The sequence below is a fragment of the Ranitomeya variabilis genome, chromosome 7 (assembly GCF_051348905.1).
Source record: "Ranitomeya variabilis isolate aRanVar5 chromosome 7, aRanVar5.hap1, whole genome shotgun sequence".
Taxonomy (NCBI): Eukaryota; Metazoa; Chordata; class Amphibia; order Anura; family Dendrobatidae; genus Ranitomeya; species Ranitomeya variabilis.
This window is the reverse complement of record NC_135238.1, coordinates 209,412,925-209,436,823: the sequence shown is the minus strand read 5'-3', so window position 1 is coordinate 209,436,823 and position 23,899 is coordinate 209,412,925. Positions and strand designations below refer to the sequence as shown.

General features: G+C 42.2%; 1 protein-coding gene across 1 annotated transcript in view; it reads right to left on the bottom strand.

Annotated features, from left to right (window-relative positions):
- LOC143784493 (polypeptide N-acetylgalactosaminyltransferase 3-like) overlaps positions 1 to 23,899 on the bottom strand; it is a 53,165-nt gene that overhangs the window by 23,954 nt on the left and 5,312 nt on the right. The window contains exons 2-5 of the mRNA XM_077272791.1: positions 8,353 to 8,941; positions 6,540 to 6,712; positions 3,809 to 3,958; positions 2,370 to 2,604 (exon numbers count right to left, since the gene is read on the bottom strand). Of these exons, the coding sequence (XP_077128906.1) occupies positions 2,370 to 2,604; positions 3,809 to 3,958; positions 6,540 to 6,712; positions 8,353 to 8,852 (1,058 nt within the window). The 5' untranslated portion in view covers positions 8,853 to 8,941. The remainder of the gene's footprint in view (positions 1 to 2,369; positions 2,605 to 3,808; positions 3,959 to 6,539; positions 6,713 to 8,352; positions 8,942 to 23,899) is intronic.

Genomic DNA, 23,899 nt, shown 5'->3' with positions numbered 1-23,899 from the left:
AAACATTTCCTGTACAAACATGGGAGGCTCAATAAAAGGCACTATTATTACTGGCCTAAAGATAGTTAACAAAAGTTGGCGAAAAGGTGATTACATCAAACAGATGTCAAGGGAGGAGAGCAGGATGATCTTTGAACTGGATACCTTAATGCCAAGAGGTCTGAACAGCGAAATCGAGCTGTTCGCCTTTAATTCATGAAGGGGTTAAGCGGTTGCGGCTGTGGATAAAAAGGCTAGACATCTCCATATGGATCAACCCTGAGGAAGAAGTACGTTTACTTCGAAACGTGTCGGGCTGTTTGATCCACCGCGCTACCCATAGCCAGTCACGTGTGTCAACACGTGACTGTGACGTCACGCTAGGTCCTGCATTGTCAGGAGACCGAGCGGCTAACGAACCACAGCGCGCACACACCTCGCGCTAGTTACTGCAAGCGAATACTGCGGGCGAGCTCTGCCACCGGCCGGGGCAGCGCTTACCACGCGTATACACCCTTGGCATATATTGATCCGGACATCGGGACGAAGAACAAAGATTATTAGTACGGACATAAACGTACGGAGAACTACATTGAGCTATACCATGATCTCCTTGGAAGGGTGAGTGTGTACTCATACTATGGAATAATCACCCTATACGTTTATTTTTGGTAGTATTCTTTATGAAAGTCACTCTGAAAAGAGTTTAGTGAGAGCTGGTAACAAATAAAAATTAAAGGACCCTTACTTTCTTCTAGATCACACATAACAATTAGGGCTGGTTCAGAATATTATCTTTTGGGTTACTAAGTCACACAAACAGAGAGGGGTTTTCCTAGCGCGGATATATCATTATTTACATAATTTTTTATATATCTAACACGGAGAAGTGGTACGTGTCAATATCTGCTGCAAGAAATAAATATAGCAAGCGCCACTAGTATCTAAATATCAACTCCAAATAAAGAAAATAAGCTGCAATAGTTAATAACAGAAATGAAGTTATAATAGTAATAGATATACAAAGGAAGCAAATAATATACAGCAACCTTCAGGGATAATCACAGGTCACAAATAGATATAAGGTTAAAGGGTTTCCATACCTCCAAGTAATGGAGTATGTATATAATGTATATACGTATGTATGTGTGTATATATATATATATATATATATATATATATATATATATATATATATATATATTTATTTTCCTGCTTAATATTGAGCATTTAAATAGGACGAAAATATTAACATGTTCAAAGTAAAAATTAGATCTATAAGATTGCAATGACATGTAGGTGTATTTATTTATCTGCTAGCCATAGGGTACCTGGGGTGCACCTACTATTCAGGCATAAGGACATTACATTAATCATAATAACATCTTTCTCAATGCCCCATTCACATTAGACAGCTATTTGTTGGACAGCCCTCTTCGTTGCCGATTAGCCCTGAAGACAACAAGTATGTGCCATCCCTATTGGATCTATACACACTCCAATATTTCTATGTGGACCCCATGGCCGGACTGGCTAGGGTATATACCATATAACATTTCCCCTGAGGTAACATAAGCTTCTTCCACTTCTCTATCTTTATGTAAACACATGTACCTTTGTTATCCAACCCTCTAAAAAGACTTTTCCTGTCTCAGTTACCTGTCCAATCTATAAAACTATGTCTACACACAATAGACATCCTGGTTGGCACTGCAGGGGTCTTTTATTTTAAAAAAGGAGCTGCATGCATGTTAATTCAGATTGTCACTTCCCAACTGTACCTAACTTCCTTATTCTTTATGGCCATTGTACCAGTCTATTTTAAAGGGAACCTGTCAGCCCCAAAATCGAAGATGAGCTAAGCCCACCAGCCGGTCCGGGGCCTCCTATCTTCATAGGATGGCGTCCTCTTCTTGTCTTCAGATTGCGGCTCTGGCGCAGGCGTACTTTGTCCGTCCTGTTGAGGGCAGAGCAAAGTACTGCAGTGCGCAGGCGCTGGGCCTCTCTGACCTTTCCCAGCGCCTGCGCACTGCAGTACTTTGCTCTGCCATCAAAGTACGCCTGCGCCGGAGCCGCAGCATGAATACAAGAAGAGGAAGTCATCCTATGAAGATAGGAGGCCCAGGACCAGACCGTGACGCCCATCGGACTGGACCGCAAGCCCAGGTGAGTATAATCTAACCTGTTTTTCTCATCCTTCAGGTTATATCGGGTGCTTATCTACAGCATTACAGAATGCTGTAGATAAGCCCCTGAGGGCGGTGGGCTTGGCTCATCTTCCATTTTGGGGGTGACAGGTTCCCTTTAAGGCAGCTTAGAACTAGTGGCTTCAGAGATCTTAATATTTTCTATGACAATGAACCACTGTATAAACGGATCTATCGTCTTACTTTATTGGGTAAGTCTCATCTTTCCTTTTCTTGTTCTCCAAACTCGGCACCATCTCCCATCCAAATCCTAAGGCCCAATCAAAGTTCCCTCGGTTGCGGTTGTTTCCGTATGGTGATGGGCTGGCAAACTCAAAAGTGTCAAGATTGATGGAGACAATATCTGGGCTGACTACTGCGGTGTAATTCTCAGCGACTCTTGCCAACAGCGTCTCCAGCCACCCGTAGTAACACTCACCTAAGAACATAGGGCAGAATTAGCACGACACATGGAATACAGAGGGCGGCTCTTCACTTTGTAGCCGCCAGCCAGGTGTTGGGGAATCTCTACTATTTTGTGCTTACTTTACACCTATAATTATCTTCTTGGGTTTCACTTTGTGCAGTTATGATGGCGATTACACGTTCTCTACAATAAATTCCTGACGTGGTTGTAGGAGAAACAAAGAATTTCTGATGATCAAAAGGACAAAACTCTTGTAACTTGTGGCTATAAAAAGTAGCTACAGAGGGAGCAAAATCTACTAACGTACCATTATAAGGTAAGAGGGGGTTATAGAGTACACCAGAGGCGGCGAGAGTCCTGCTCACCACATTGACACAGACAGCAGGGGCATCAATTCTTAAAAGCAGTAACGGGAACGTTCACAATTTACCATAAAATTCTGTTATTTCTTTATACACAAGTCCCAGACCCAAACTCACTACACAAAAAGAAAAAAAAAATCAAAACATGCCATCCGCCACCACTAGGGGGAGCTCACAGTAGACTGTATTTCTATTAACCCCTTCACTCTTGAGCCATTTTTCATTTTTGCACTTTTATTTTACCTGCCCTTCTTCCAAGAGTCATTACATTTTTTTTTCACAGACAGATATTTGGCAGCTTGTGTTTTATGGGACAATCTGTAGTTTTGAATGTCACCACTCACTTTACCACATAAATTTATTAAGTTGGACAAAATGGTAAAAAAATAAATTGCAAATCCATTATTGTTTTTGGGTTCAGTTTCTCATGCGCACATTGAGCGCTAAAACAACGAGACAAGGCGATTCTCTTGGTCATTATGATTACGCCAATACCAAACTTTGTAAATAAAAAAAACAAAACAAAAACCTAAAATACTGATAAAACTATACAGACTGTGTGTGAAAGCACGGAACTTAGGAATGGTTATCATCTGTTTACCCACAGATTAATATGTGGCGATCAGTCTGACTTTAATAAGGCTGTGTTTGCATTAAGGGACTTGAGAGGGGCTGGTTACAGTCCTAGGAGACCTCAGAGTGTTACACATGACTTTTCAGGGTATTTGGAGTATTTGCAGCGGTTGTAAATTGATTCACTATGAATTTTTTTTTCTTGTAAATTTGGTAAATTCAAATGTCAAAGATTCGCCCATCTCTCTCATATACGATAACCAGTTAGGAGTGTTACTTACAATGTGCATCCAGAAATGTGAGAGTGTCTCCTGTGGCTACCGAGGCTCCGAGAAGACGCGCAGAGATGAGTCCTTTCCTTTCCTTCTGTCTCACCACCTTCACAATCTGGAACGGCTTTACGTACTCATCCAACTTATCCTTTAAATATTCTGACATCAAAACAAAAAAAAATAAGGTTATTCTGTTGTACACTTGTGTCTTCAACACTGACCAGCTAGCAAACAGGGTGGCATCTGGTGAAAAATGGGGGAGCAACCAGGACATGGGGTACGTTCTAGATATCAATGGCAGAGGAAGCACCATGTGGATGATATTGGGGGGCATTCTGGTGAGCAATGGGGGCACACAATGTGGATGATACTGGGGGGCATTCTGGTGAGCAATGGGGGCGCACAAGGGGATGATACTGGGGAGCATTCTGGTGAGCAATGGGGGCGCACAATGTGGATGATACTGGGGGGCATTCTGGTGAGCAATGGGGGCGCACAATGTGGATGATACTGGGGGGCATTCTGGTGAGCAATGGGGGCGCACAATGTGGATGATACTGGGGGGCATTCTGGTGAGCAATGGGGGCGCACAATGTGGATGATACTGGGGGGCATTCTGGTGAGCAATGGGGGCGCACAATGTGGATGATACTGGGGAGCATTCTGGTGAGCAATGGGGGCGCACAATGTGGAGGACACTGGGGGGCATTCTGGTGAGCAATGGGGGCGCACAATGCGGAGGACACTGGGGGGCATTAATGCATTCATGTGAGCAATAGGGGAGCACAATGTGGATAATATGGGGGGATTCATGTGAGCAATGGGGGCGCACAATGTGGATGATACTGGGGGGCATTCTGGTGAGCAATGGGGGCGCACAATGTGGAGGACACTGGGGGATTCATGTGAGCAATAGGGGAGCACAATGTGGATGACACTGGGGGCATTAATGTGAGCAACAGGGGAGCACAATATGGATGATATTGGGGGGCACTCATGTGAGCAATAGGGGAGCACAATATGGATGATATTGGGGGGTATCCATATTGTGCATCTATTATTTATGTTTTTTGATTTTTTCTATTCTTGTGTTTTACATTTTTTTGTGTGTTTGTTTGGGCAATGGGTGTAGTGGGACACTTTTTTACCATAGGGACATATAGGGACAGAAGGGCGAGCCGCCGCTGAGTGGGGGCGCCTACCGCTGAAAATTAGGGTGCCAACCTCCACTGTCAGGCAGGGTGTTATTTAGTATTTTCTTAGGGCCCATTAGGACATATTGTGTTACTTACCCGATTCCCTGTGGTCATTTTAAACCTATAGTGCTTATTTCCAAATCTGGAATATTTTAAAACTTTATATATTAAAAGTTAATTTTTAGGGGTCTTTGTTTTTGCTTTGGTGTTTTTTGGGCATTCATGTGAGCAATGGGGAAACACCACAATGTGGATAATATGGGGGGAATTCATGTGAGCAATAGGGGAGCACAATGTGGAGGACACTGGGAGGGGGCATTTTGGTTAGCAATTAGGGAAGGAGTAAAATGTGGACAACATTGGAGTGCATTCTGCTGAGCAATAGGGAGCACAATGTGGATGACAAGTGCATTCTGGTTAACAATGGGGGAAACACAATGGATAACAGGGGCTCCTATTCTAGAATGAAATGGGGGAAGAAGCAAAACGTAAATGGGCATGGGGTGCATTTTGGAGGACAATGGAGATATTACTAGGGTGCATTCTGCTGAGCAATAGGGAAGGGGCCATGGGGAGAACACTGGGGTGAATTTCAGATGGCAACTGGGCTACATTCTGGGAGGCAATTGGGAGCACAATGTGGATGACAGGGATGTGTATTCTGGCTAGAAATGGAGGCGCTTTGTGAATAACACTTGTGGATTCGATGAGTATTTTACTGCAGTTTTCCTATTAGAGGATGTATTAAAATACATAATTGGCGAGCTGGAGAAAACTGTGGACCCTCCAGCTACGACTGACACCTTTATTGCTTATATTCATAGAGAAAACTGAAGAAAAAAAAAATCAACCATCACGGTATAATTTTCTATGATTTAATTTCAATTAACCCTCCTTTCTGTTGCACATTTATTGAGTCTCCACCTGTAACCAACAAGTCATTTTTTATGGGTAAAACTGATTAATTTCATGATTTATGTAAAATATTCCTCTTAAGTTGCCTGGAGCCACCACAAGAGTAAACTCAGGATTATAAAGCATACTAGCAAATTGTCAAGTTAAACAAGTTTTCCCCCCAAAAAAATCCGATGGGTAAAAGTGCCAAAACACAAGCAGTTGGGTGGGTCATCGGTGCGGCACCGGTCGGTGTTTACTGTGCCAGAAATATATCATCCTGGCCTAGCGGTGAACCGGTTTCCATTAGAGGTACGGTATGTCTTCTCTTGGAAGATTTTTGGGATCTATGGACATTGATTGATCTGTTTTAATACCATTATTAGACACTAAGGGATATTAAACGCATGGGTTTAGTAGACTGCATATTTATACATGGAAACCATTTTGATTTTAAAGACAGGACCATGATTTTTTTTTTCAGATGGTTTGAAGCAGGACATTCATTCAAGGCGGTGCCTCAAGTTTTAAAGTCACTAGACTGAATGAAAGTTTTATGACACAACATCACTATGAAGATCTCTAAGAAACATTATTAAATCACAAGTATAAAAAAAAAATTGCAATTTTATCCACCCCTCCCAGCTTACCATCTGTACTGGCGTCGTCCACCATGATAATCTCCTTTAGGAGAATGGCAGGGGATGTGTACATGACGCTGTGCACCGTGCGGAGCAGCGTGGACCAGGCTTCATTGTGGAACACGATTATTATACTGGTCGTGGGCAGCGGAGGACAACGCTTGAACTTTTGCTCAATGCACCTTTAAGAAGGTAATATGTGAACAATTCCAATAATTTAAACAGTCATTGACAAACAAAAACGAAATGGAATTTAATCCCTTAATTATGGCCTAGAAGCTTTCCGAAAGTGGCAAAGGCCCAAATTCTGCAGCGCCGTCTTCTCTTTAGAAGTCTCATTGAGCACTGTGTAGTGATCGTGGCAATGGTGCTGCCTCTGCTGCAGTGTTTCTCAACTCCAGTCCTCAAGACCCACCAACAGGGCAAGTTTTCTGGATTTCCTTAGTATTGCGCAAGTGATAAAGTCATCGCCTGCTCAAGTATTAATTCCATCACCTATGCAAAACTAAGGAAATCAAGAAAACATGATCTGTTGGTGGGTCTTAAGGACTGGAGTTAAGAAACACTCCTCTACTGGATCTAGTGAGGTGATCTGGGCATGACATGAACGTCACCCGTAATCGGGCCTCCAATGGATGCTCGTTACAGTAAAAGCAATTACAAAATTTAACAAAAAGAATAATTAAAACCCCTCCCCAATCAAAACTGATGTCATAGGCATTATTTTCTCTCTAGACTATACGCACCTTGTATCACAATTATCGAACGAAAATCGAGAACTCATTTTATTAATTAATTTTAGTGGCAATATGCAAACTTCCAAGGAATTTGTCAGCTGATTGATTTATGCCGGTCACGGTTAGAAATCGGCTCTGCTTTTGTTGCCATGTACGTTTTACTCTGAAATGCGGAATTATAAGAAAATATACTTTGAAAAGCCGGCGATGAGTTTCGAAAGACTAGTCCGAGGAGGTTCTCGCAGTGTATACACACCGCTCCCCATGAGTGACAGGTCTCTCCCTTTGCACACACATAGAGAGAGTGGTCAGTCTAGGAGCAGAGGGGACAGAAGCCACCGAGGACCTGCCATGGACAAGTCACCCTAGTCACACTGTATCTGGCCGGCTTTAAGATTCAATTTTCTCTGAAACGCAACAGTGCATCAGAGTAAAACGTACAAAGATGTAATAATAGAGCTGGTCTATGATTATTTTTGTCATGTTTTGGGCAACATTAATCAGCGATCAGGTTTCTTTTAAAGGACTGTAAAACCAGGATTTTAAATTTTTGTACAGTTTACTTCAAATAAAAGAAAAAAGAAAAAAAAATATTCTTGTAAAAAAAAAAAAAAAAAGTGTAAAAAATTATTTTGGTTGCCCAAGAAATAAAGTTAGGGCTGTTGAACCACCATGTGTGCAAAATCGCGAAAAAGTGTCTGGCATGTGGGCTGCTGCACTATGCTTGTTGTCAAATATACAATCTCCCCAAACATAGATCTGATGAACCCTAAAAATGGCAATGAGTATACTAACTGCATGATGCAGAATGGAGTGAAGGAGATTTGGCATAAGGATTACGCCAAACCAAGCACCCCTTGCCTAACCGCGTCCCTGCCCCAGAGTCATCATAGCTCCAATCCAGACTGCATGACTATTCAGAGGAACTCTCCGCCCAGATCACTAGGATAGGGTTAATTATAAAACATCACTTCCGTGATTAAAATTTAGTTTTCTGCACTGATTATCAGCCAGGTCACATGCAAACATTTTTGAAAAATTGTAATAGACAAAATAAATAAAAAATTACAATAAGGGATACATACTCAGGAGGCCTCGTGTCCGGTCCCAAGTCTCGGTGGAGTGAGATCCTATCACTAGCAAATGCGTTGAAGCAATGTTTCTTGTCTCCTTCTTCCTTTTCTTTCTGTTCCTCGGGTCCGAGCTTATCTACTTTAAATGCTTTTCCAGATGCTCCAGGTGCATGAGGGTCCAGAGGTGGCCGCACAAGGAAAGGCTTCAACTCGGCTGCGGTGTAATAACCTGGTAGACAATGCTTTTTTCCATCAGGGTCCTGCTGTTTTTCAGGTGCGTTAATCTGCATTTTTGGCACAGAGTCTTTCAAATTATTTACAGCGTCCATCACCATGTCCAACATTTTTTTCTTCCTGCCATGAGACCCTCCATGTCCTGTCAACTCGTCCATCTCTCGGTCCACTACCTCCTTTTGTATTAAAAACACAAACCCCATAAAAATAAGAGTCGCTGCACCAAGTTTCCAGTGCAAGAAGCGTTTACCCAACACCAGTCTTTTAAAGTTTGTCATTTTTGATTTTTGGCTTTTCAGGATGGAAAAAAAAAAAAGGTCTACTGAGAAAGGAACATCACAGATGCAGAACCGTCACTGTTCCAGACCTGAAAAATAATATATATATATTTTAACATACAATCTGTCCTGTGTGTACATAAGAAATTACACTTTCTGTCCATTATATGACATGTACGCTGCATTTTTCACCAGTTTTCCCCTCTGCAAGCGCCATGTCTAATTTTCAATTCTCTCTGAGCTAGTAGGTAGAGACTAGAAGTCATGAGGTCTACCATACATATTATACACATATACAGGTGCTTCTCACAAAATTAGAATATCATTAAAAAAAGTTGATTTATTTCAGTTCTTCAACACAAAAAGTGAAACTCATATTAGATAGATCACTTTGTTTTGTAATGACTCTATTTCAAGTGTTTATTTCTGTTAATGTTGATGATTATGGCTTATAGCCAATGAAAACCCAATAGTCATTATCTCAGAAAATTAGAATACTTTATAACACCAACTTGAAAAATTATTTTAAAATCAGAAATGTTGGCCTACTGAAATGTATGTTCAGTAAATGCACTCAATAATTGGTTGGGCTCCTTTTGCATTAATTACTGCATCAATGCGGTGTGGCATGGAGGCGATCAGCCTGTGGCACTGCTGAGGGGTTATGGAAGCCCAGGTTGCTTTGATAGAAGCCTTCAGCTCATCTGCATTGTTGGGTCTGGTGTCTCATCAGTTTGCTGGCCAATCAATAACAGTAATACTGTTGTTTTCAAACCAGGTATTGGTACTTTTGGCAGTGTGGACAGGTGCCAAGTCCTGCTGGAGTATGAAATTTCCATCTCCAAAAAGCTTGAAGCCAGAGGGAACTATGAAGTGCTCTAAAATTTCCTGGTAGACGGCTGCACTGATTTGGGTCTTGATAAAACACAGTGGACATACACCAGCAGATGACATGGCTCCCCAAACCATCACTGATTGTGGAAACTTCACACTAGACCTCAAGCAACTTGGATTGTGGCCTCTCCACTCTTCCTCCAGACTCTGGGACCTTGATTTCCAAATGAAATGCAAAATTTACGTTAATCTGAATTAAAAAAAACACCTTGAACCACTGAGCAAAAGTCCATTTCTTTTTCTCCTTGGCCCAGGTAAGACGCTTCTAGCGTTGTCTATTGGTAATGAGCTGCTTGACACAAGGAATGCTACTCTTGTAGCCCATGTCCTGGATAGGTCTGTGTGTGGTGGCTCTTGAAGCAATGACTCCAGCAGCAGTCCACTCCTTGTGAATCTCCTCCAAATTTTTGAATGACCTTTTCTTAATCCTTTCAAGACTGTGGTTATCCCGGTTGCTTGTGCACCTTATTCTACCACACTTTTTCCTTGAACTCAACTTTCTATTAATATGCTTGGATACAGCACTCTGTGAACTGCCAGCCTCTTTAGCAATGACCTTTTGTGGCTTACCCTCCTTGTGGAGTGTGTCAATAACTGCCTTCTGGTCATCTGTCTAGTCTTCCCCATGATTGTGGAGCCTACTAAAACAGACTAAGGGACCTTTTTAAATGCTTAGGAAGCCTTTACAGGTGTTTTTGTTAATTATTCTAATTCACTGAAATAATGACATAGTTTTTCATTGACTGTAAGCCATAATCATCAACATTAACAGAAAAACTGCTGAAATAGATCACTCTGTTTGTAATTACTCTATATAATATATGAGTTCACTTTTTGTATTGAAGAACTGAAATAAATTAACTTTTTGATGATATTCTAATTTTGTGAGAAGCAACTGTATTAGTGACTCCTGCCCTCCTCTGTTTATCTATTACATGTTCAGACGCAGCAGTCGCATGGATGACATTATACAAGAACACTGAGCATTGGTGCTGTGAATCCAGCTCTGGAATGAGCTAAAACATTCATTAGCAATCAGTAGCATGACTGCATCTCTACCTTTCCTCTTCACACAGTTAGTTTACCAGCTGTGATCTGATCCCTCAGTGAGCTGGTAGTCCGTCTTGTATTAACCAATACAGATTTTGGCAATTTATAAGTGTGAATGGTGAGTTCCAGAAGTAGAGGTGAGTGGAGAAGTGGAGAACAAGTGGAGAAAGAAACATAATTCTCTAACTACAAAAATTACATTGTTTCTTATACTCTATTGTATTCTTGATTTACATAAATGAATATAAAAAGACAAACAATTCTGTAGAGAAAGCTAAAATTAAATATTGGTACAGTTAAAATACAAGCAGTTATTTACATTGACACAAAAGTAAATATCTTAGGAAGTTCTCAAATTGGAGATGTCATGAATAAAGTAGGGATCATGAGGGCAAAATGTATTCGGTATGGCAAAAATTAAATTTAAGGCGTTGTCTCATCTCGGAGTCAGAGAATCCTTTATGAGGAAAATATGCAGAGGTATGCGAGCCAAGAGACGTCGCTCTTTCATGTACTACATGGATAGGCTTTCATTTGAATGGACATACTAAAACACATTTCCCTTTAAAATGAGTTAAAGCAACCATCCACCAATGGACGGAACAGTGACTAACAAACTTCTGACTTTTCCGTTTCGGACGTACCACTGAGCACCCCATACGACTGCGGCGGTCATTTTGCCAGAAGAGAAACAGCCCACCGATGCGATCAGCAAAGGAGGCAGAGGGAGCCACGAAGTGGTCAAAAGGAATCGAGACTAGACATGACAAATTTAGTCCCTTTACAGTCCCAGGGTGGAGGGTCACTTTAATAAGGGTTCATGCATAGACCATAAAAAGTGAGCAAGCACCATCTCTGGTCCTGACAGATGGCACTTGTGCTCATGTTATTCTAGGGGGCTGTGCACATATCCGTTTTTTTCCCTCGAACCAAGTAGTTTAAGGGAAGGAGAAAGAAAAAAAAAATGAATTCACGATTAGCCTCTGAGATTTGGATGGCACTCGCCAGCTCTATGGGTCCATGTCATACTGATGACATTCAAGCGCGGTCTAATTTTTACAGAGTGACAATATAGAGAAGGTGGAGAACCTTTATTTTTCTTTCTTCCTCCACCTTTGAAAAAAAATAGAATCACACCCGGACTGGCATAATAGGACCGATTTTCTCGGACCGTCATGCGACCCTAGCTTAAAGATCAGCTCTCCCGACACTACTTTTTATTTTTCCATAGAAAAATTGTCCCTCACCAATCCCTCTTCCCCTATTGGTTTCTACTTTCTGGTCCCATCTTGACCCTTTGGATATTACCAGAAGTGCCCGTCCAGTCATGTAGAGATGAAGTATGACTTTTTATATGTTTTTAATATTAATATATATAATATAAAAAATTAAAATACAATTATGTTGTTATGGAAAACTCTTATTTGGGTTCAAGATGTTGCTCCAAGTAAAAGGCACCAAGGCCGTTACACATTGTAAGGACACGGACGAGTGGGTACATTCAGAAAGCTGCACTATTGAAGCCACAGTTACATTATGTTCTTTGAAACGGTCTTGGCTTTTCCTTCCTCTCTGCAGTGCTGCTATTATTTCAGGATACTCACGGCCATTTTGTTGCCAGTGAAGTGCATCAAAGCAAATGAAACCGGATTCCGATAGTTAGGAGATTAGCAGGGCGTCATGCCAGTGCAACATGACCTATGGTTTAGAGTACAGGACGTGCCCACAACCTTTCACGAGTCCTTCTGGGAGGGGTGCAAAGTAAAAAGTTCTTGAGCCTCAATGCAATATCTGATATAGGGCCCCAACCTACCATGTGCCATTAGTAATACCGGCAACTTATGGTGGCAGAAAGGTTTTCGTGCTCCTTCAAGAACCAGAGCCTGGAGACAACTTCTACACCTGCCTGCCCTACACTACGTGCACCCTTACTTAGAGGGTGGTCATCAACATGAGACTGTTGAGAACAAAAGGAAAATATATTAGAAAACTTCAGGATAAAAAGGGAAAAGGGTTTTCGGGGACTTTAATATTGATGACTTTTGATTCTAGAAGTTTGTTTGAATCAACCAAGTTGGACCACCACCCATCTGATTTTAGAGGTTCATGGAAGTGGCTCAGAGCCGCACATTCTGTTGTGGACGTAAATGGTACGGCAAACTTTCTCACATAACTGTGAATAGGAGAGAACTTGCAGTACCGTCCACAGCCACTACATGGTGTAAAAAGCTGTGCCACTTGTAGTGCACCGCAGGCTCCATCAATGAGCTGATCATGGCGGTGTCCTGAGATGTACCCCCCACCATTCTTATACTGCATACATCCTTATACTTACATCATTATTTTAATAAGGCGCAATCAATAGAATTCTCAAAAACCCAGTTTAATACTATTGATTAGGGGATGAGCAGACCCATGGAAGTATGGGTTAGTCGGTTCAACCAAACTTTAGTCCAAAAGTTTGGTTCGGGTACCAGAAATTTAAAGGGGTTTCACACTACTTGCATACCCCTTCTTGATCTAAATACATGGCCCCGATAAAATAAAAACAAAACCTATACTCTCCCTCTGTATTGGTGCCATTCCAGTGGTGTCAGCATTCGCGGTGCTGGAGCTCTCATGCGGTTGTTGTGACATGTGACCACAGCACCCAATCAGCGTCGGAGTCACCAACCCCGCCTTCGGAAGAGGAAGTCCTGGCTGCAGCTGCTCTCTCACTTGCTTTTCATGTTTAATTCGACAGGAGGTGGGGATAGTGACGCCAGCCCTGATTGGACGCTGGGGTCACGTGTCACAACAACAGAACGGGAGACGCGAGAAGAGCGAGTGCCAATGCCGCAGGAAAGGCATCAGCATGGGAAGGGGATAAAGGCTTTTTTGTTTTAATCAGGGCCAAGAGTGGGGTATGAGAAGAAGTTTTCCCAAGTAGTGGACAACTTCTATAACCCCATAGAAGTAAATCAGGACCCGGACTTTGGAGCTGGAAAATGTCTCTCTCGATCTCATGGTTGGAATAAAACAACGTTCCTGTCACTTTTTTTGAAGTCCCTGATGGAATCTGCTCTAAAACAGGCACTGCCCAATCAAAAAGCTGCAAAAAACAAAACCTTTTGTTAAACAACTCATCGAAAATTCTTCAAAACTGCTTCAAGAAATTGAAAGCTCCTCTGAAAACTCCCCAAAGATTGTTTCATCTAGAAAATAAGTCTTTTTTTTTTTTGACTGCTTAAAAAAAAAATAACTCCATGTGCACAAAGCCTAATAGTAAATGTATGTAGAGAAGTTCCATGACAATTAGCTGGAAGCGACGTACGAAACTAAAATTTCACGGCTCAATTCAGGCATCAGTCAACATTCCTCCCATGGTAATCTTTTAGTTTCCTGCCCCAGCAGCGCACTATGTACAGAGCGAGCGAGATGGTTAGACAGGTGCGCCAATGTCAGACGTCACCCCCGGCCAACCACAGCTGTCTCACAAACCCTCCGCCAGGAATAAGCGGAGGAGAAAGATTTCCACGTGTAATGCCTCCATTACTCATATAATTTGGTTTGGTCACATTGCATTTTTTGCTATAACATTGTGGAAAAAAATAACTTCTCGAGCATTGCTTTTTCCATGATTTTTTGAGGGGAATTTAAAAAAAAAAAAAAATGGCCGCCACCTGTGAAACAGCCTAAATTTCATGCAATTGACTATTTTTCCATCCACAGTCATATGTGGGCTTTTTTTTTGGCGTGATAAGTTGACGTTTGTTTTGAACTACACCATTCCTTTTACCTTACAATGTCAATTATAGTTTTGGAGTATTTTATCTGTACAAAGCTCTTAAAAATGACTTGCCACGTGATTTACCAGTATAATTACTGTAGACCAGTGGTTCCCAACCTTTCTGACCTTGAGAGACACATTCAGCTTAGAGAGAGGGTCGTGAGCCACATCCAGCTTCCACCCCCTCCTCCATTTTTGGTCAACCAAAGCCCCCATTACAGGTATAATGATAACAGGTATAAAGATAACCAAAGCTTTTCCACAGAATTCACTCCAAAGCAGTAGACTGAGATCCAGGGGTTCCCACAATGCCCCCATTAAGTACTCTCCCAGCAAGGACTCTCAACACACTGTCACATCCAGCTTTGAGCACCTAACATAACAGGTAGTACCATTCTCCAGCGTGCCATACCTAAAACATCTCTAAACCCCAAAGACCAGTAAATGTGCATCCAGATCTGCACTTCTGTGCAGGGCTACTCACAAAATTCACCATTTTGAGATGTGCTCTTCATACCTGTTTGCTAGACCTGGACCTAATGCAACAAGTTGGCAGACAGTCGCGAGCCACAATTCATGGGGCCGCGAGCCACATGTGGCTCCCGAGCTACAGGTTGTGGAGCCCTGCTGTAGACCATGCTGGTGAAAGGAAAAAAAAACAAAAAACACACGCACCCATCACGGCTCCATAAAATCCAGGAAAACTCTATTTATTTAAGCCAAACCCTTATGCAAACATAACCGGCTGAAAAAAAAAAAATAATGGAATGGCCTACAAGAGGCGATGCCCGTATTTACCTTCAAGATAGAAGATAACGGTGCCGCCATCAGAGGAGGTTTTGCTCTTCTACAAATGGATTTCTCATTTAGGGCTAAATATTGTCCAGAAACAACATATAGTTGTACGTCACCTTATATTTCAAAGGTCTTTTTAACTTCTGCCTTTTTTTGGTGGACTAATGGTCTGCATAAAAAAGATGGAGGTACGTCCTACTGTGGTCGAACGTGCAGACCATTAAAGCTCAATAAAGTGGATGGGTATGCGAAAAAAAAAAAAAAAACAACACACCCGGATATTTGTACTGTCCATTTGAACCTGTTAGTGGGAGATAATTGGGAAACATATCAGTTTCCTTTTTTTGGCACAATGACACACACAGATGGTAGAAATGGACGCATGGAACGCAAAATGATAAAAAACAAAACAGACCATGGCAGAAATGGAAAACCAAACAGGTAACATTTTTGAAAACATGAAATGAACATGGTCGTGGGAATACGGACCTCATGTTCTCATGCTTTTTTGATCTGCTAGAAATGCCTTAATGGAGGACAAAATCATGCTGAAAACTCAAGGTTGGGAAAGTTAGGCTTCATGGACATTGCCGAAAAAGTCCAGAAATGGTCACCAATCACATGTGCTTCTCTTCAATGGAGTTTATCATTTCAGTTCCCGATTTGTGATGAGCGAACGTGCCGAGATAAGGTGTTATCGACCATGCTCAGGTGCTAACGGAGTCTCTAAGGTGTGCCCGAAAAATATGTTCGAGTTCCCGCGGCTGTTAGACAGCCACAACACATGCAGGGATTGTCTGTTTGTTAGGCAATGTCCGCATGTATTGTGGCTGTCTAACAGTTGCGAGATGTCATGTAGATGTCATCCTTGGATGAATGAACCTGGACGCCTTATTACGGCCAAGTGTAGGAAGAGAAGAGAAAAGGGCTCACATCTTGGAGAGAAAACAAGAGTTTTATCTGTATAAATGTATATATTCTTAATATCTTATTTGGTAATTTGTTTTATTAGACTTTTGATTATAAATTTTTTAAAAAGTGGCTTTTGAGAGGTTTCAATTTTTCTATTTACACCAATAAGATACAGAAGAGACATTTTTATGAAGCAGCGTAACTTAAGACATGTCAATTTCATAGTAGCAAGGTGCTATCCTTTGTCCCCTGAAGGGATCTAATTCGGGAGTACACAGAAACATGCACCAAAGTCTTCCCTTGGGTCTTCAGCTTAGAATTTATGCCTATTAAGTTCATCCTAGTAACAAATCATTTATCTATAGGATGTCTTTCTAAATGAGATGTTTAAAGGAATTTTTTGAACAAATGACATTTTTCGCTTATCGATAGGATAGGAGTCAAAGGTTTTGATTGCTGGTGGTTAAATTGCTGGGATTTATGCTATTCTCTATATATGGGGGTCTATTTCCCCCTTATTTTACCCTGTTATGGGATTGTACAGAGTGGCCTAGTCCACATGCTTAATGTCAGAATGGACAGAAGAAAAAGTAGCTGCACAAACGCTTATTTTTCATGTCATTATCATAAAAAATATTCCTACAACTTTTTCACTCTGGCGACTTAGCCATTCAGCAGTGTCTTTACCACCACAAGCAAGATTATAATAAAAAGGTAACACCTAAAATATAAAGATGTTACCTTTGATTGTTTTCCTCCCTGTGATGATTACAAAGAAGTTCTGACCAATAGATTACAGACACATTTCACCCTGTGTTCCTCCCTGCACAGTGACCTCTGCACAGCTCACAGAGCATGCTCACAATACTCTGTCTATATTTTTTTAGGAAATAAAAAAAAAAACAGACACCTATAAACATAGATAATTATTGCACACCTTAAGCCCCCAATGTAGCAGAAGCCCCTTTTACTCAATGATTAGTAGACATACTGTAAGACCTCATACCCATATTAACAGAGGAATAACTTGTAGAACCATGTCATCTGCTTAAGACTCTGGATAAACAATTCATTCAGCTGTGATATTTAAGAAAGTAACCAGTGTGCTCAGGTTTGGAGTTTGATAGTGTGTACATCGAGGGTGCAAAAAGAAATAAGTAAGCATCTGTTGACAGAGTGGTACATTTCATTTCAATAGGAGCTTATCTGCAAAATCTGGCAGCGACCAATAAAGAGTTGATGGAGTTGTGCGGGTTACGCACCAAAAGTGGTTACACCTGACTGCCGGCGATGCTGAGGTTAGCTTATGCCTAACCAGAGGCGACAATGGGGATAGCTGATCAGTGGGGGTTCAGCGGCACAACTGCTTACACCTAACCACAGGCAACAATGAGGATAGCTGATCGGTGAGGGTTCAGCTCTACAACTGCTTACACCTAACCACAGGCAACAATGAGGATAGCTGATCGGTGGGGGTTCAGCTAAACAACTGCTTACACCTAACCACAGGCGACAATGAGGATAGCTGATCGTGGGGTTCAGCGGTACAACTGCTTACATCTGACCACAGGCGACAATGAGGATAGCTGATCAGTGAGGTTCAGCTCTACAACTGCTTACACCTAACCACAGGCGACAATGAGGATAGCTGATCATGGGGTTCAGCGGCACAACTGCTTACGCCTAATCACAGGCAACAATGAGGATAGCTGATTGTGGGGTTCAGCTCTACAACTGCTTACGCCTAACCACAGGCGACAATGAGGATAGCTGATAGGTGGGGGTTCAGTTGAACAACTGCTTATGCCTAACCACAAGCAACAATGAGGATAGGTGAGGGGTTCAGCTCCACAACTGCTTACGCCTAACCACAAGCGACAATGAGGATAGCTGATCGGTGGGGGTTCAGCTAAACAACTGCTTACACCTAACCACAGGTGACACTGAGGATAATTGATCGGTGGGGGATCAGCTGCACAATTGCTTACACCTGACCACAGGCGACACTGAGGATACGAGATTGTCCTCACTGGAACAACCCTTTAAAAGGAACTATTCTTAACATAGGTCAATAATATTAGATCAGGAAGGCTCCGGACTTACAGAACCACCAGCAATCAGCTGATGAAAGGGCCACAGCTTCGTACATTATGTAGTGGTCCTAAATAAATCCGCTAATTGGTAACAGTACAACGTGTGATGTCATAGCTGCAGTGAAAGCCTCAGTAGCCCACTCTCCGATGCTTCAGTGCGTGAAATTGCACCAGGGATTTTTTTTTTTCTGTCCTCAAACAAAATTGCAAAGTGTTCAAATTCTTTGCAACCTACAAATTTCAGGAAATTCAACTCAAAGCTGATTCTCCATGAATAGATCTGCTCACTTCTACACGTGAGTTTTGTGGTGTGATGATTACATGTCCAAAATTATTCAGCTTTAATAACCAACAAATGGGGGAAAAAAGCCAAATAACACTTGTCCCTGGAAGGGTTGCTACATCAAACAGTAGGACACAGACATCTCCCCATGGGTTTCCTGCACAACTCGAGGTTTAGTCTATGTGTAGTCTGCATTACCAGCAGAACCTGACGTGGCCTCAAGTCCATGACGTGAAGGCTGTAAGTAATGTCCCTCGGGAGATAAGACACCGCCATATAGGATACAGTTCAGCATGCTACCTGAATCCACAGCACGCACGCTTTACAAATGTCATCCACATCCGGCAGAATTTTCCCATAAATTTTAAAATTCCGCAGTTTTTTTTTCTCTTTTTAAGCAGATTTTCCTCCTTTTTAACGTAGTGGGTAAATGCTACGTAACAAAGAAAAAAAACACAACATTAAGCCTTTAATCAGATTTGCGGACCTGGTCTTAAAGTCTTGAGTCTGTGATGGGGTGAAAAAGTCAAAAGGAAAAATGACAAAATTCCCGTAAAGATTCCAGGGCAAATTTTTTGTGCAACATGTAAGCGTTTCCACTGGGAAAAAAAAAAAAGAAGAAGGACAGCGCTCGGATTTTCTGTGCTGCATATTTTTCTATTTAAATATGTTAAGACTGAAAACCTTGATTTTTTTTTTTTTAGAAAAATTGATGAAAGTCTAACGCTATAAACTGATACCAAACTCTAATGAAATGCAGACTGGTTTTTTTTTCGTACGAGAAAAACCACTGCCGTCTGAATGAGGCTTTAAGAGGGACGTTGTGGCATTTTGTACTGCAAGCAAAAATAGATAACTTGTGTAAAGTTGCAGATAAAATTGACCTGTGTGAAACGCAAACTACAGGTAGGGCATGTTCCCATGGGGCGCACGAACCACCCATATCAATCGGAGTGGAAAATAATAAATAAATGACAATTTCTCATCTGCATTGTCATCCATGTATCCGTTTTTTACATAAACAATTTAGGAGTTAAAAAAAAAGGTCAAATACAATTTCCCATTTTAATAATTGTAATAGATCTGTGAAAAAAAAGTAATGGTATCCGGTACGTGATCCATATTTTGCGCACCCATTGACGCGTCTGTTCCAGAATATCAATCCAAAGTGGCGCATATAGCATTTTTTTTTTTTTTTTTTAAACACGCGGACCATTGGTGGAACCTCAGGAATATTGTGAGATTTCCATCCTCGGTATGGCTCAGGTAGTCCTTGTGTTATTAAAGAAAAAAAGGCTACTTACTAAACCAAAAGGTGAGCAAAAAAGGAAAAAAAAGATCTTCTACAATGAGATGGATGGTCAGGGGAAAGCAAAAGTGCACAACACAAACGTCAGTGTTATAATATCTGAGTCTGTAGGAAGATGGACCAGGCTAGCGGTCTCTCTTGCGTGTCCGGGCCGGAACTGTCGGGGCTGTCACCATTGTTGCCGGGGGAAAGACTTTCTGACTGGAGCAGGCCTTTACACCTGACTGTTGGGAGCGGGTCTGATATAAAAGAGACTGAGCGCGCGAGAACGGGGCTTTTGGCAGGTACCCAGCGTGTGCGACAAGAGGTTGACTCCCTCTCCGCTGACCGACGCCAACCTGCAGGCCCCATGCATACGGACTGTGCACCTCAGTTCCCCGCTACCCTCTGACCTCAACAGTACTAACCGATCTGTACCGCTGACAACCGCAGACACGCAACGCAGTACCGACTCCTCGGTGCACGCTGACTGTAGTAGCGAGCCTGCGGCCTCCACTCCGGGACTTTGTACACCATTAGCGGTGCTTCAGACCTCCATTCGGGCAGCACTTCGTTCCAGGACCATGTGCAAGAAGGCCAGGATACTTCGCCACCGTGCAGAGACAGTGCTTCACTTTCCTCCAGGACCGGCTCAGAGACTTCTCGCATCATCTACGGCGCCATAGTGGGATTTTCCAGCCTCCACCGTCCAGGAACCAGAGACTGATAATTTAACTCATTATTTGACCCTCTGTTATTACTCTATTATCGTTAACACTTTGTGTTTTTACATACTCTCACCCCCTTACGCCCTGCGTGGAGTATTTACTGCTGTGATAACTTTATATAAAAAAAAACCCCGCTAACTCTTGCTCTGTCTCCTGCTCGTCACTGCATCCCGCGTACCTGCTAGAACCCTACAAGTCGTTGATATCAAGGGCTTAATCACGGGGTTCATCTTACCAATTAAACTGAAAAGGAATGTGACATTGCAGAGATGCAGGAATGTGCTCTAACGAGATGATGAGTGGGTCATTACGAGGCGACGTCTACATAAGTGGATGGAAGAAACTTGTTCTCTACAGGTGCCACCCATGTTACCACATCCGTATGGGGAAAGGACTGACACGTTACACTGCTAGGATAGGTTTGCATTATAGAAACTGCTAGAGCAGGGGGATCGCTTAAAAAGCAATTTCCTATTAGGAAAAATTATAAATATATATATATGTATATATATATATATATATATATATATATATATATATATATATATATATATATATATATATATATATATATATACATACACAAAAAGTCACCCTAGCTGGAAAAACACAGGAGGCGATGAGAGGTCTATTCCCGACAGTGCTGTTAGTGACAATGTCACCAGTGTACACGGGAGCGGAGAACAATGCCTGCATTCTGCATCAGAGACACGAGACACCATCCAACACAGTGTGAGCACAACTCACCACTCTGATGCATTAAAAAAAATAATAACCTCAGCACTAAAATGACAAAAGGGACCAAAACTAAAGTGAAAAAAGGCTAATTATGCCGTCAGCAGAACAGCTGCATCATTTACAGAGTCATAAAACTGGGGGACAGAATACTTTCCACCCTTCGCCTGGTTTCGTATTTTCTAACCTTGTAGTAATTATGTGAATTTTTATTTTAAGGGGGTTTTACTACAAAAGGAGGCCCTGTGGATGTCCGCAAATAAAGCTTAAAGGGGTTCTCCAATTAAAAAAAAAGTTATAAGTGATGACTTACGGATTGTTGGGCTTGATCCGCGCCATTTGGCAGAACGGGAAATTTTGATCCCCCCATTTCAAAATAGAACAAGTTGGACGCCTGACCCCTCCTCCACTCATTGTCTTGGCTGCTGGCAGAAAAAAGTTGATTGCAACACTTGGAAGCCACATTGGGAACGACATTGGGAACGAATAGAGTGAGGGTCGAAGGGGATTATTCTATCGATGGGTTCAGGTCCTAGTCGTCAGACCCCACCAATAAAATAGTCCAATGGATAGGCTATAACTAGTGGATGAGCGAACGTGCTCATCACTATGGTGTTATCTGAGCATGCTCGGGTGCTGACGGTGTCCTCGAATACTATGTTCTAGTCCCAGTGGCTGCATGTCTCGTGGCTGTTAGACAGCTGTAACACATGTAAGGATTTCCTGTTTGTTAGGCAGTCCCTGCATGTGTTGCGGCTGTCTATAAAAGCGGTGAGACATGCAGCCGCAGGGTTTCTAACATATTATCCAAGCACACCGTGGACACTGCTAGCACCAAAGCATGCTCAGATAACACCTTATCCCAGCACGTTCGCTCATCACTAGTTATAACTTGTTTTTCCTGGACAATCCTTGTAAGACGTGTTCTTTTTTTGTTTTTAACTGATTCAGCTCATTATCATAGAAGTATCTGATGACTTTTTTTTTTTTTTTTACCTCTGTAGCATGTCGTATAGATAAACTTACCGAAAATGTCAGAAACCAATAGAACAAAAAACATCAGATTATCGCATTCAGCGAGCCAGACTCTGCACTAATGAGGGGCAATCACCCCAAACAGGCCATCTGTGGATGGGTTTCTGGTCATGTTACAAGTAGTGTTGAGCATTCCGATACTGCAAATATCGGGTATCGGCCGATATTCGCTGTATCGGAATTCCGATACTGAGTTCCTATATTTTTGCGATATTGGATACCGGAATCGGAAGTTCCCATAGTGCAATTATGCGCTATAATGGAGTGTGGGCGGTGCGTGGGCGGAGACTGCGTGTGTGTGTGTGCGGGCGGGGTCTGTACGTGCCTGCCGGGGCTCTGTGCGGGCCTGCCGGGGCTCTGTGCGTGTGTGCAGGCATCGTCCGATGGGACTACAAGTCCCATCGGACGATGCCTGCAACAGTGACAGTGATTGACACATTAGCCAATGATGGGACAGTAGTAGTCCCATCATCTGGCTAATGTGTTGAATGTAAAAAAAAAAAAAGAAAAAAAACACTACATACATACATACATACATACTACATACATACATATATACTACATACTATATGCATACATACATACATACTACATACATACATACAGACATACAGTACATTAAACATAGATTACATACTTACCATTACTTGTCATTTTGATCCCCGAAGCCAGTGTCATCTGTAAAAAAGATTAAAGTAACCAACAACCAATATATTCTTTGTCCGCAGAAATCCACGAGTGTCCCACAATGATCTCCCATGGAGAACGGCAGCATCAGCTGATGCGACCACTCTCTAGGGGCACCAGGAATACATAAAGGTATTCCTCCGCCGCTGTAAAAGAAATAGTCCCTAGTCTCACTTTTGGCATTGCTGTGTGAGAAATTTTCTCAGGCAGCAATTGCCATAAAGTGAGACTCTGTCCTAAGGTAACCTCTCAGTGATGCACTGCAGGAGCCATTGTCTCCTGTCAGTGTGTCACTGGAGGTCCTATAAAGCAGTGACATCACCCGATGTCACTGTTCTATAGGGGAGATCGTCGTGGGACACTCGTTATGAATTGGACTGCGTCGGACAGGTAGTATACGGTTTATTATTTTACGTTTTTTGCAGGCGCTGAAGTATGGTAAGTATGGTGAAATGAAGAATATTAAAATACTTTGGCCCCTCTCTAGGCTATGAATATCAGCCCGCAGCCCGTCATTTTTTTGGGGGTCCCCCTATTTTAATAGCCAGTAAAGGCTACGCAGACAGATGCGGGCTGACATTCATAGCAGGCTACAAATATTGGCCCCCGGCCGTCGGCTTTCCCCCTCTGGCGCAAAAAATTGTGCGGAAGCCCACGCCGTTTTTTTTCCGTTTTTTTTAATTTTAATTCAACGCTCATTAAGGCCTCTTTCACACTTGCGTCGGTACGGGTCTGTCGATATGCGTCGGGCCGACGTACCGACGCACGTTGTGAAATT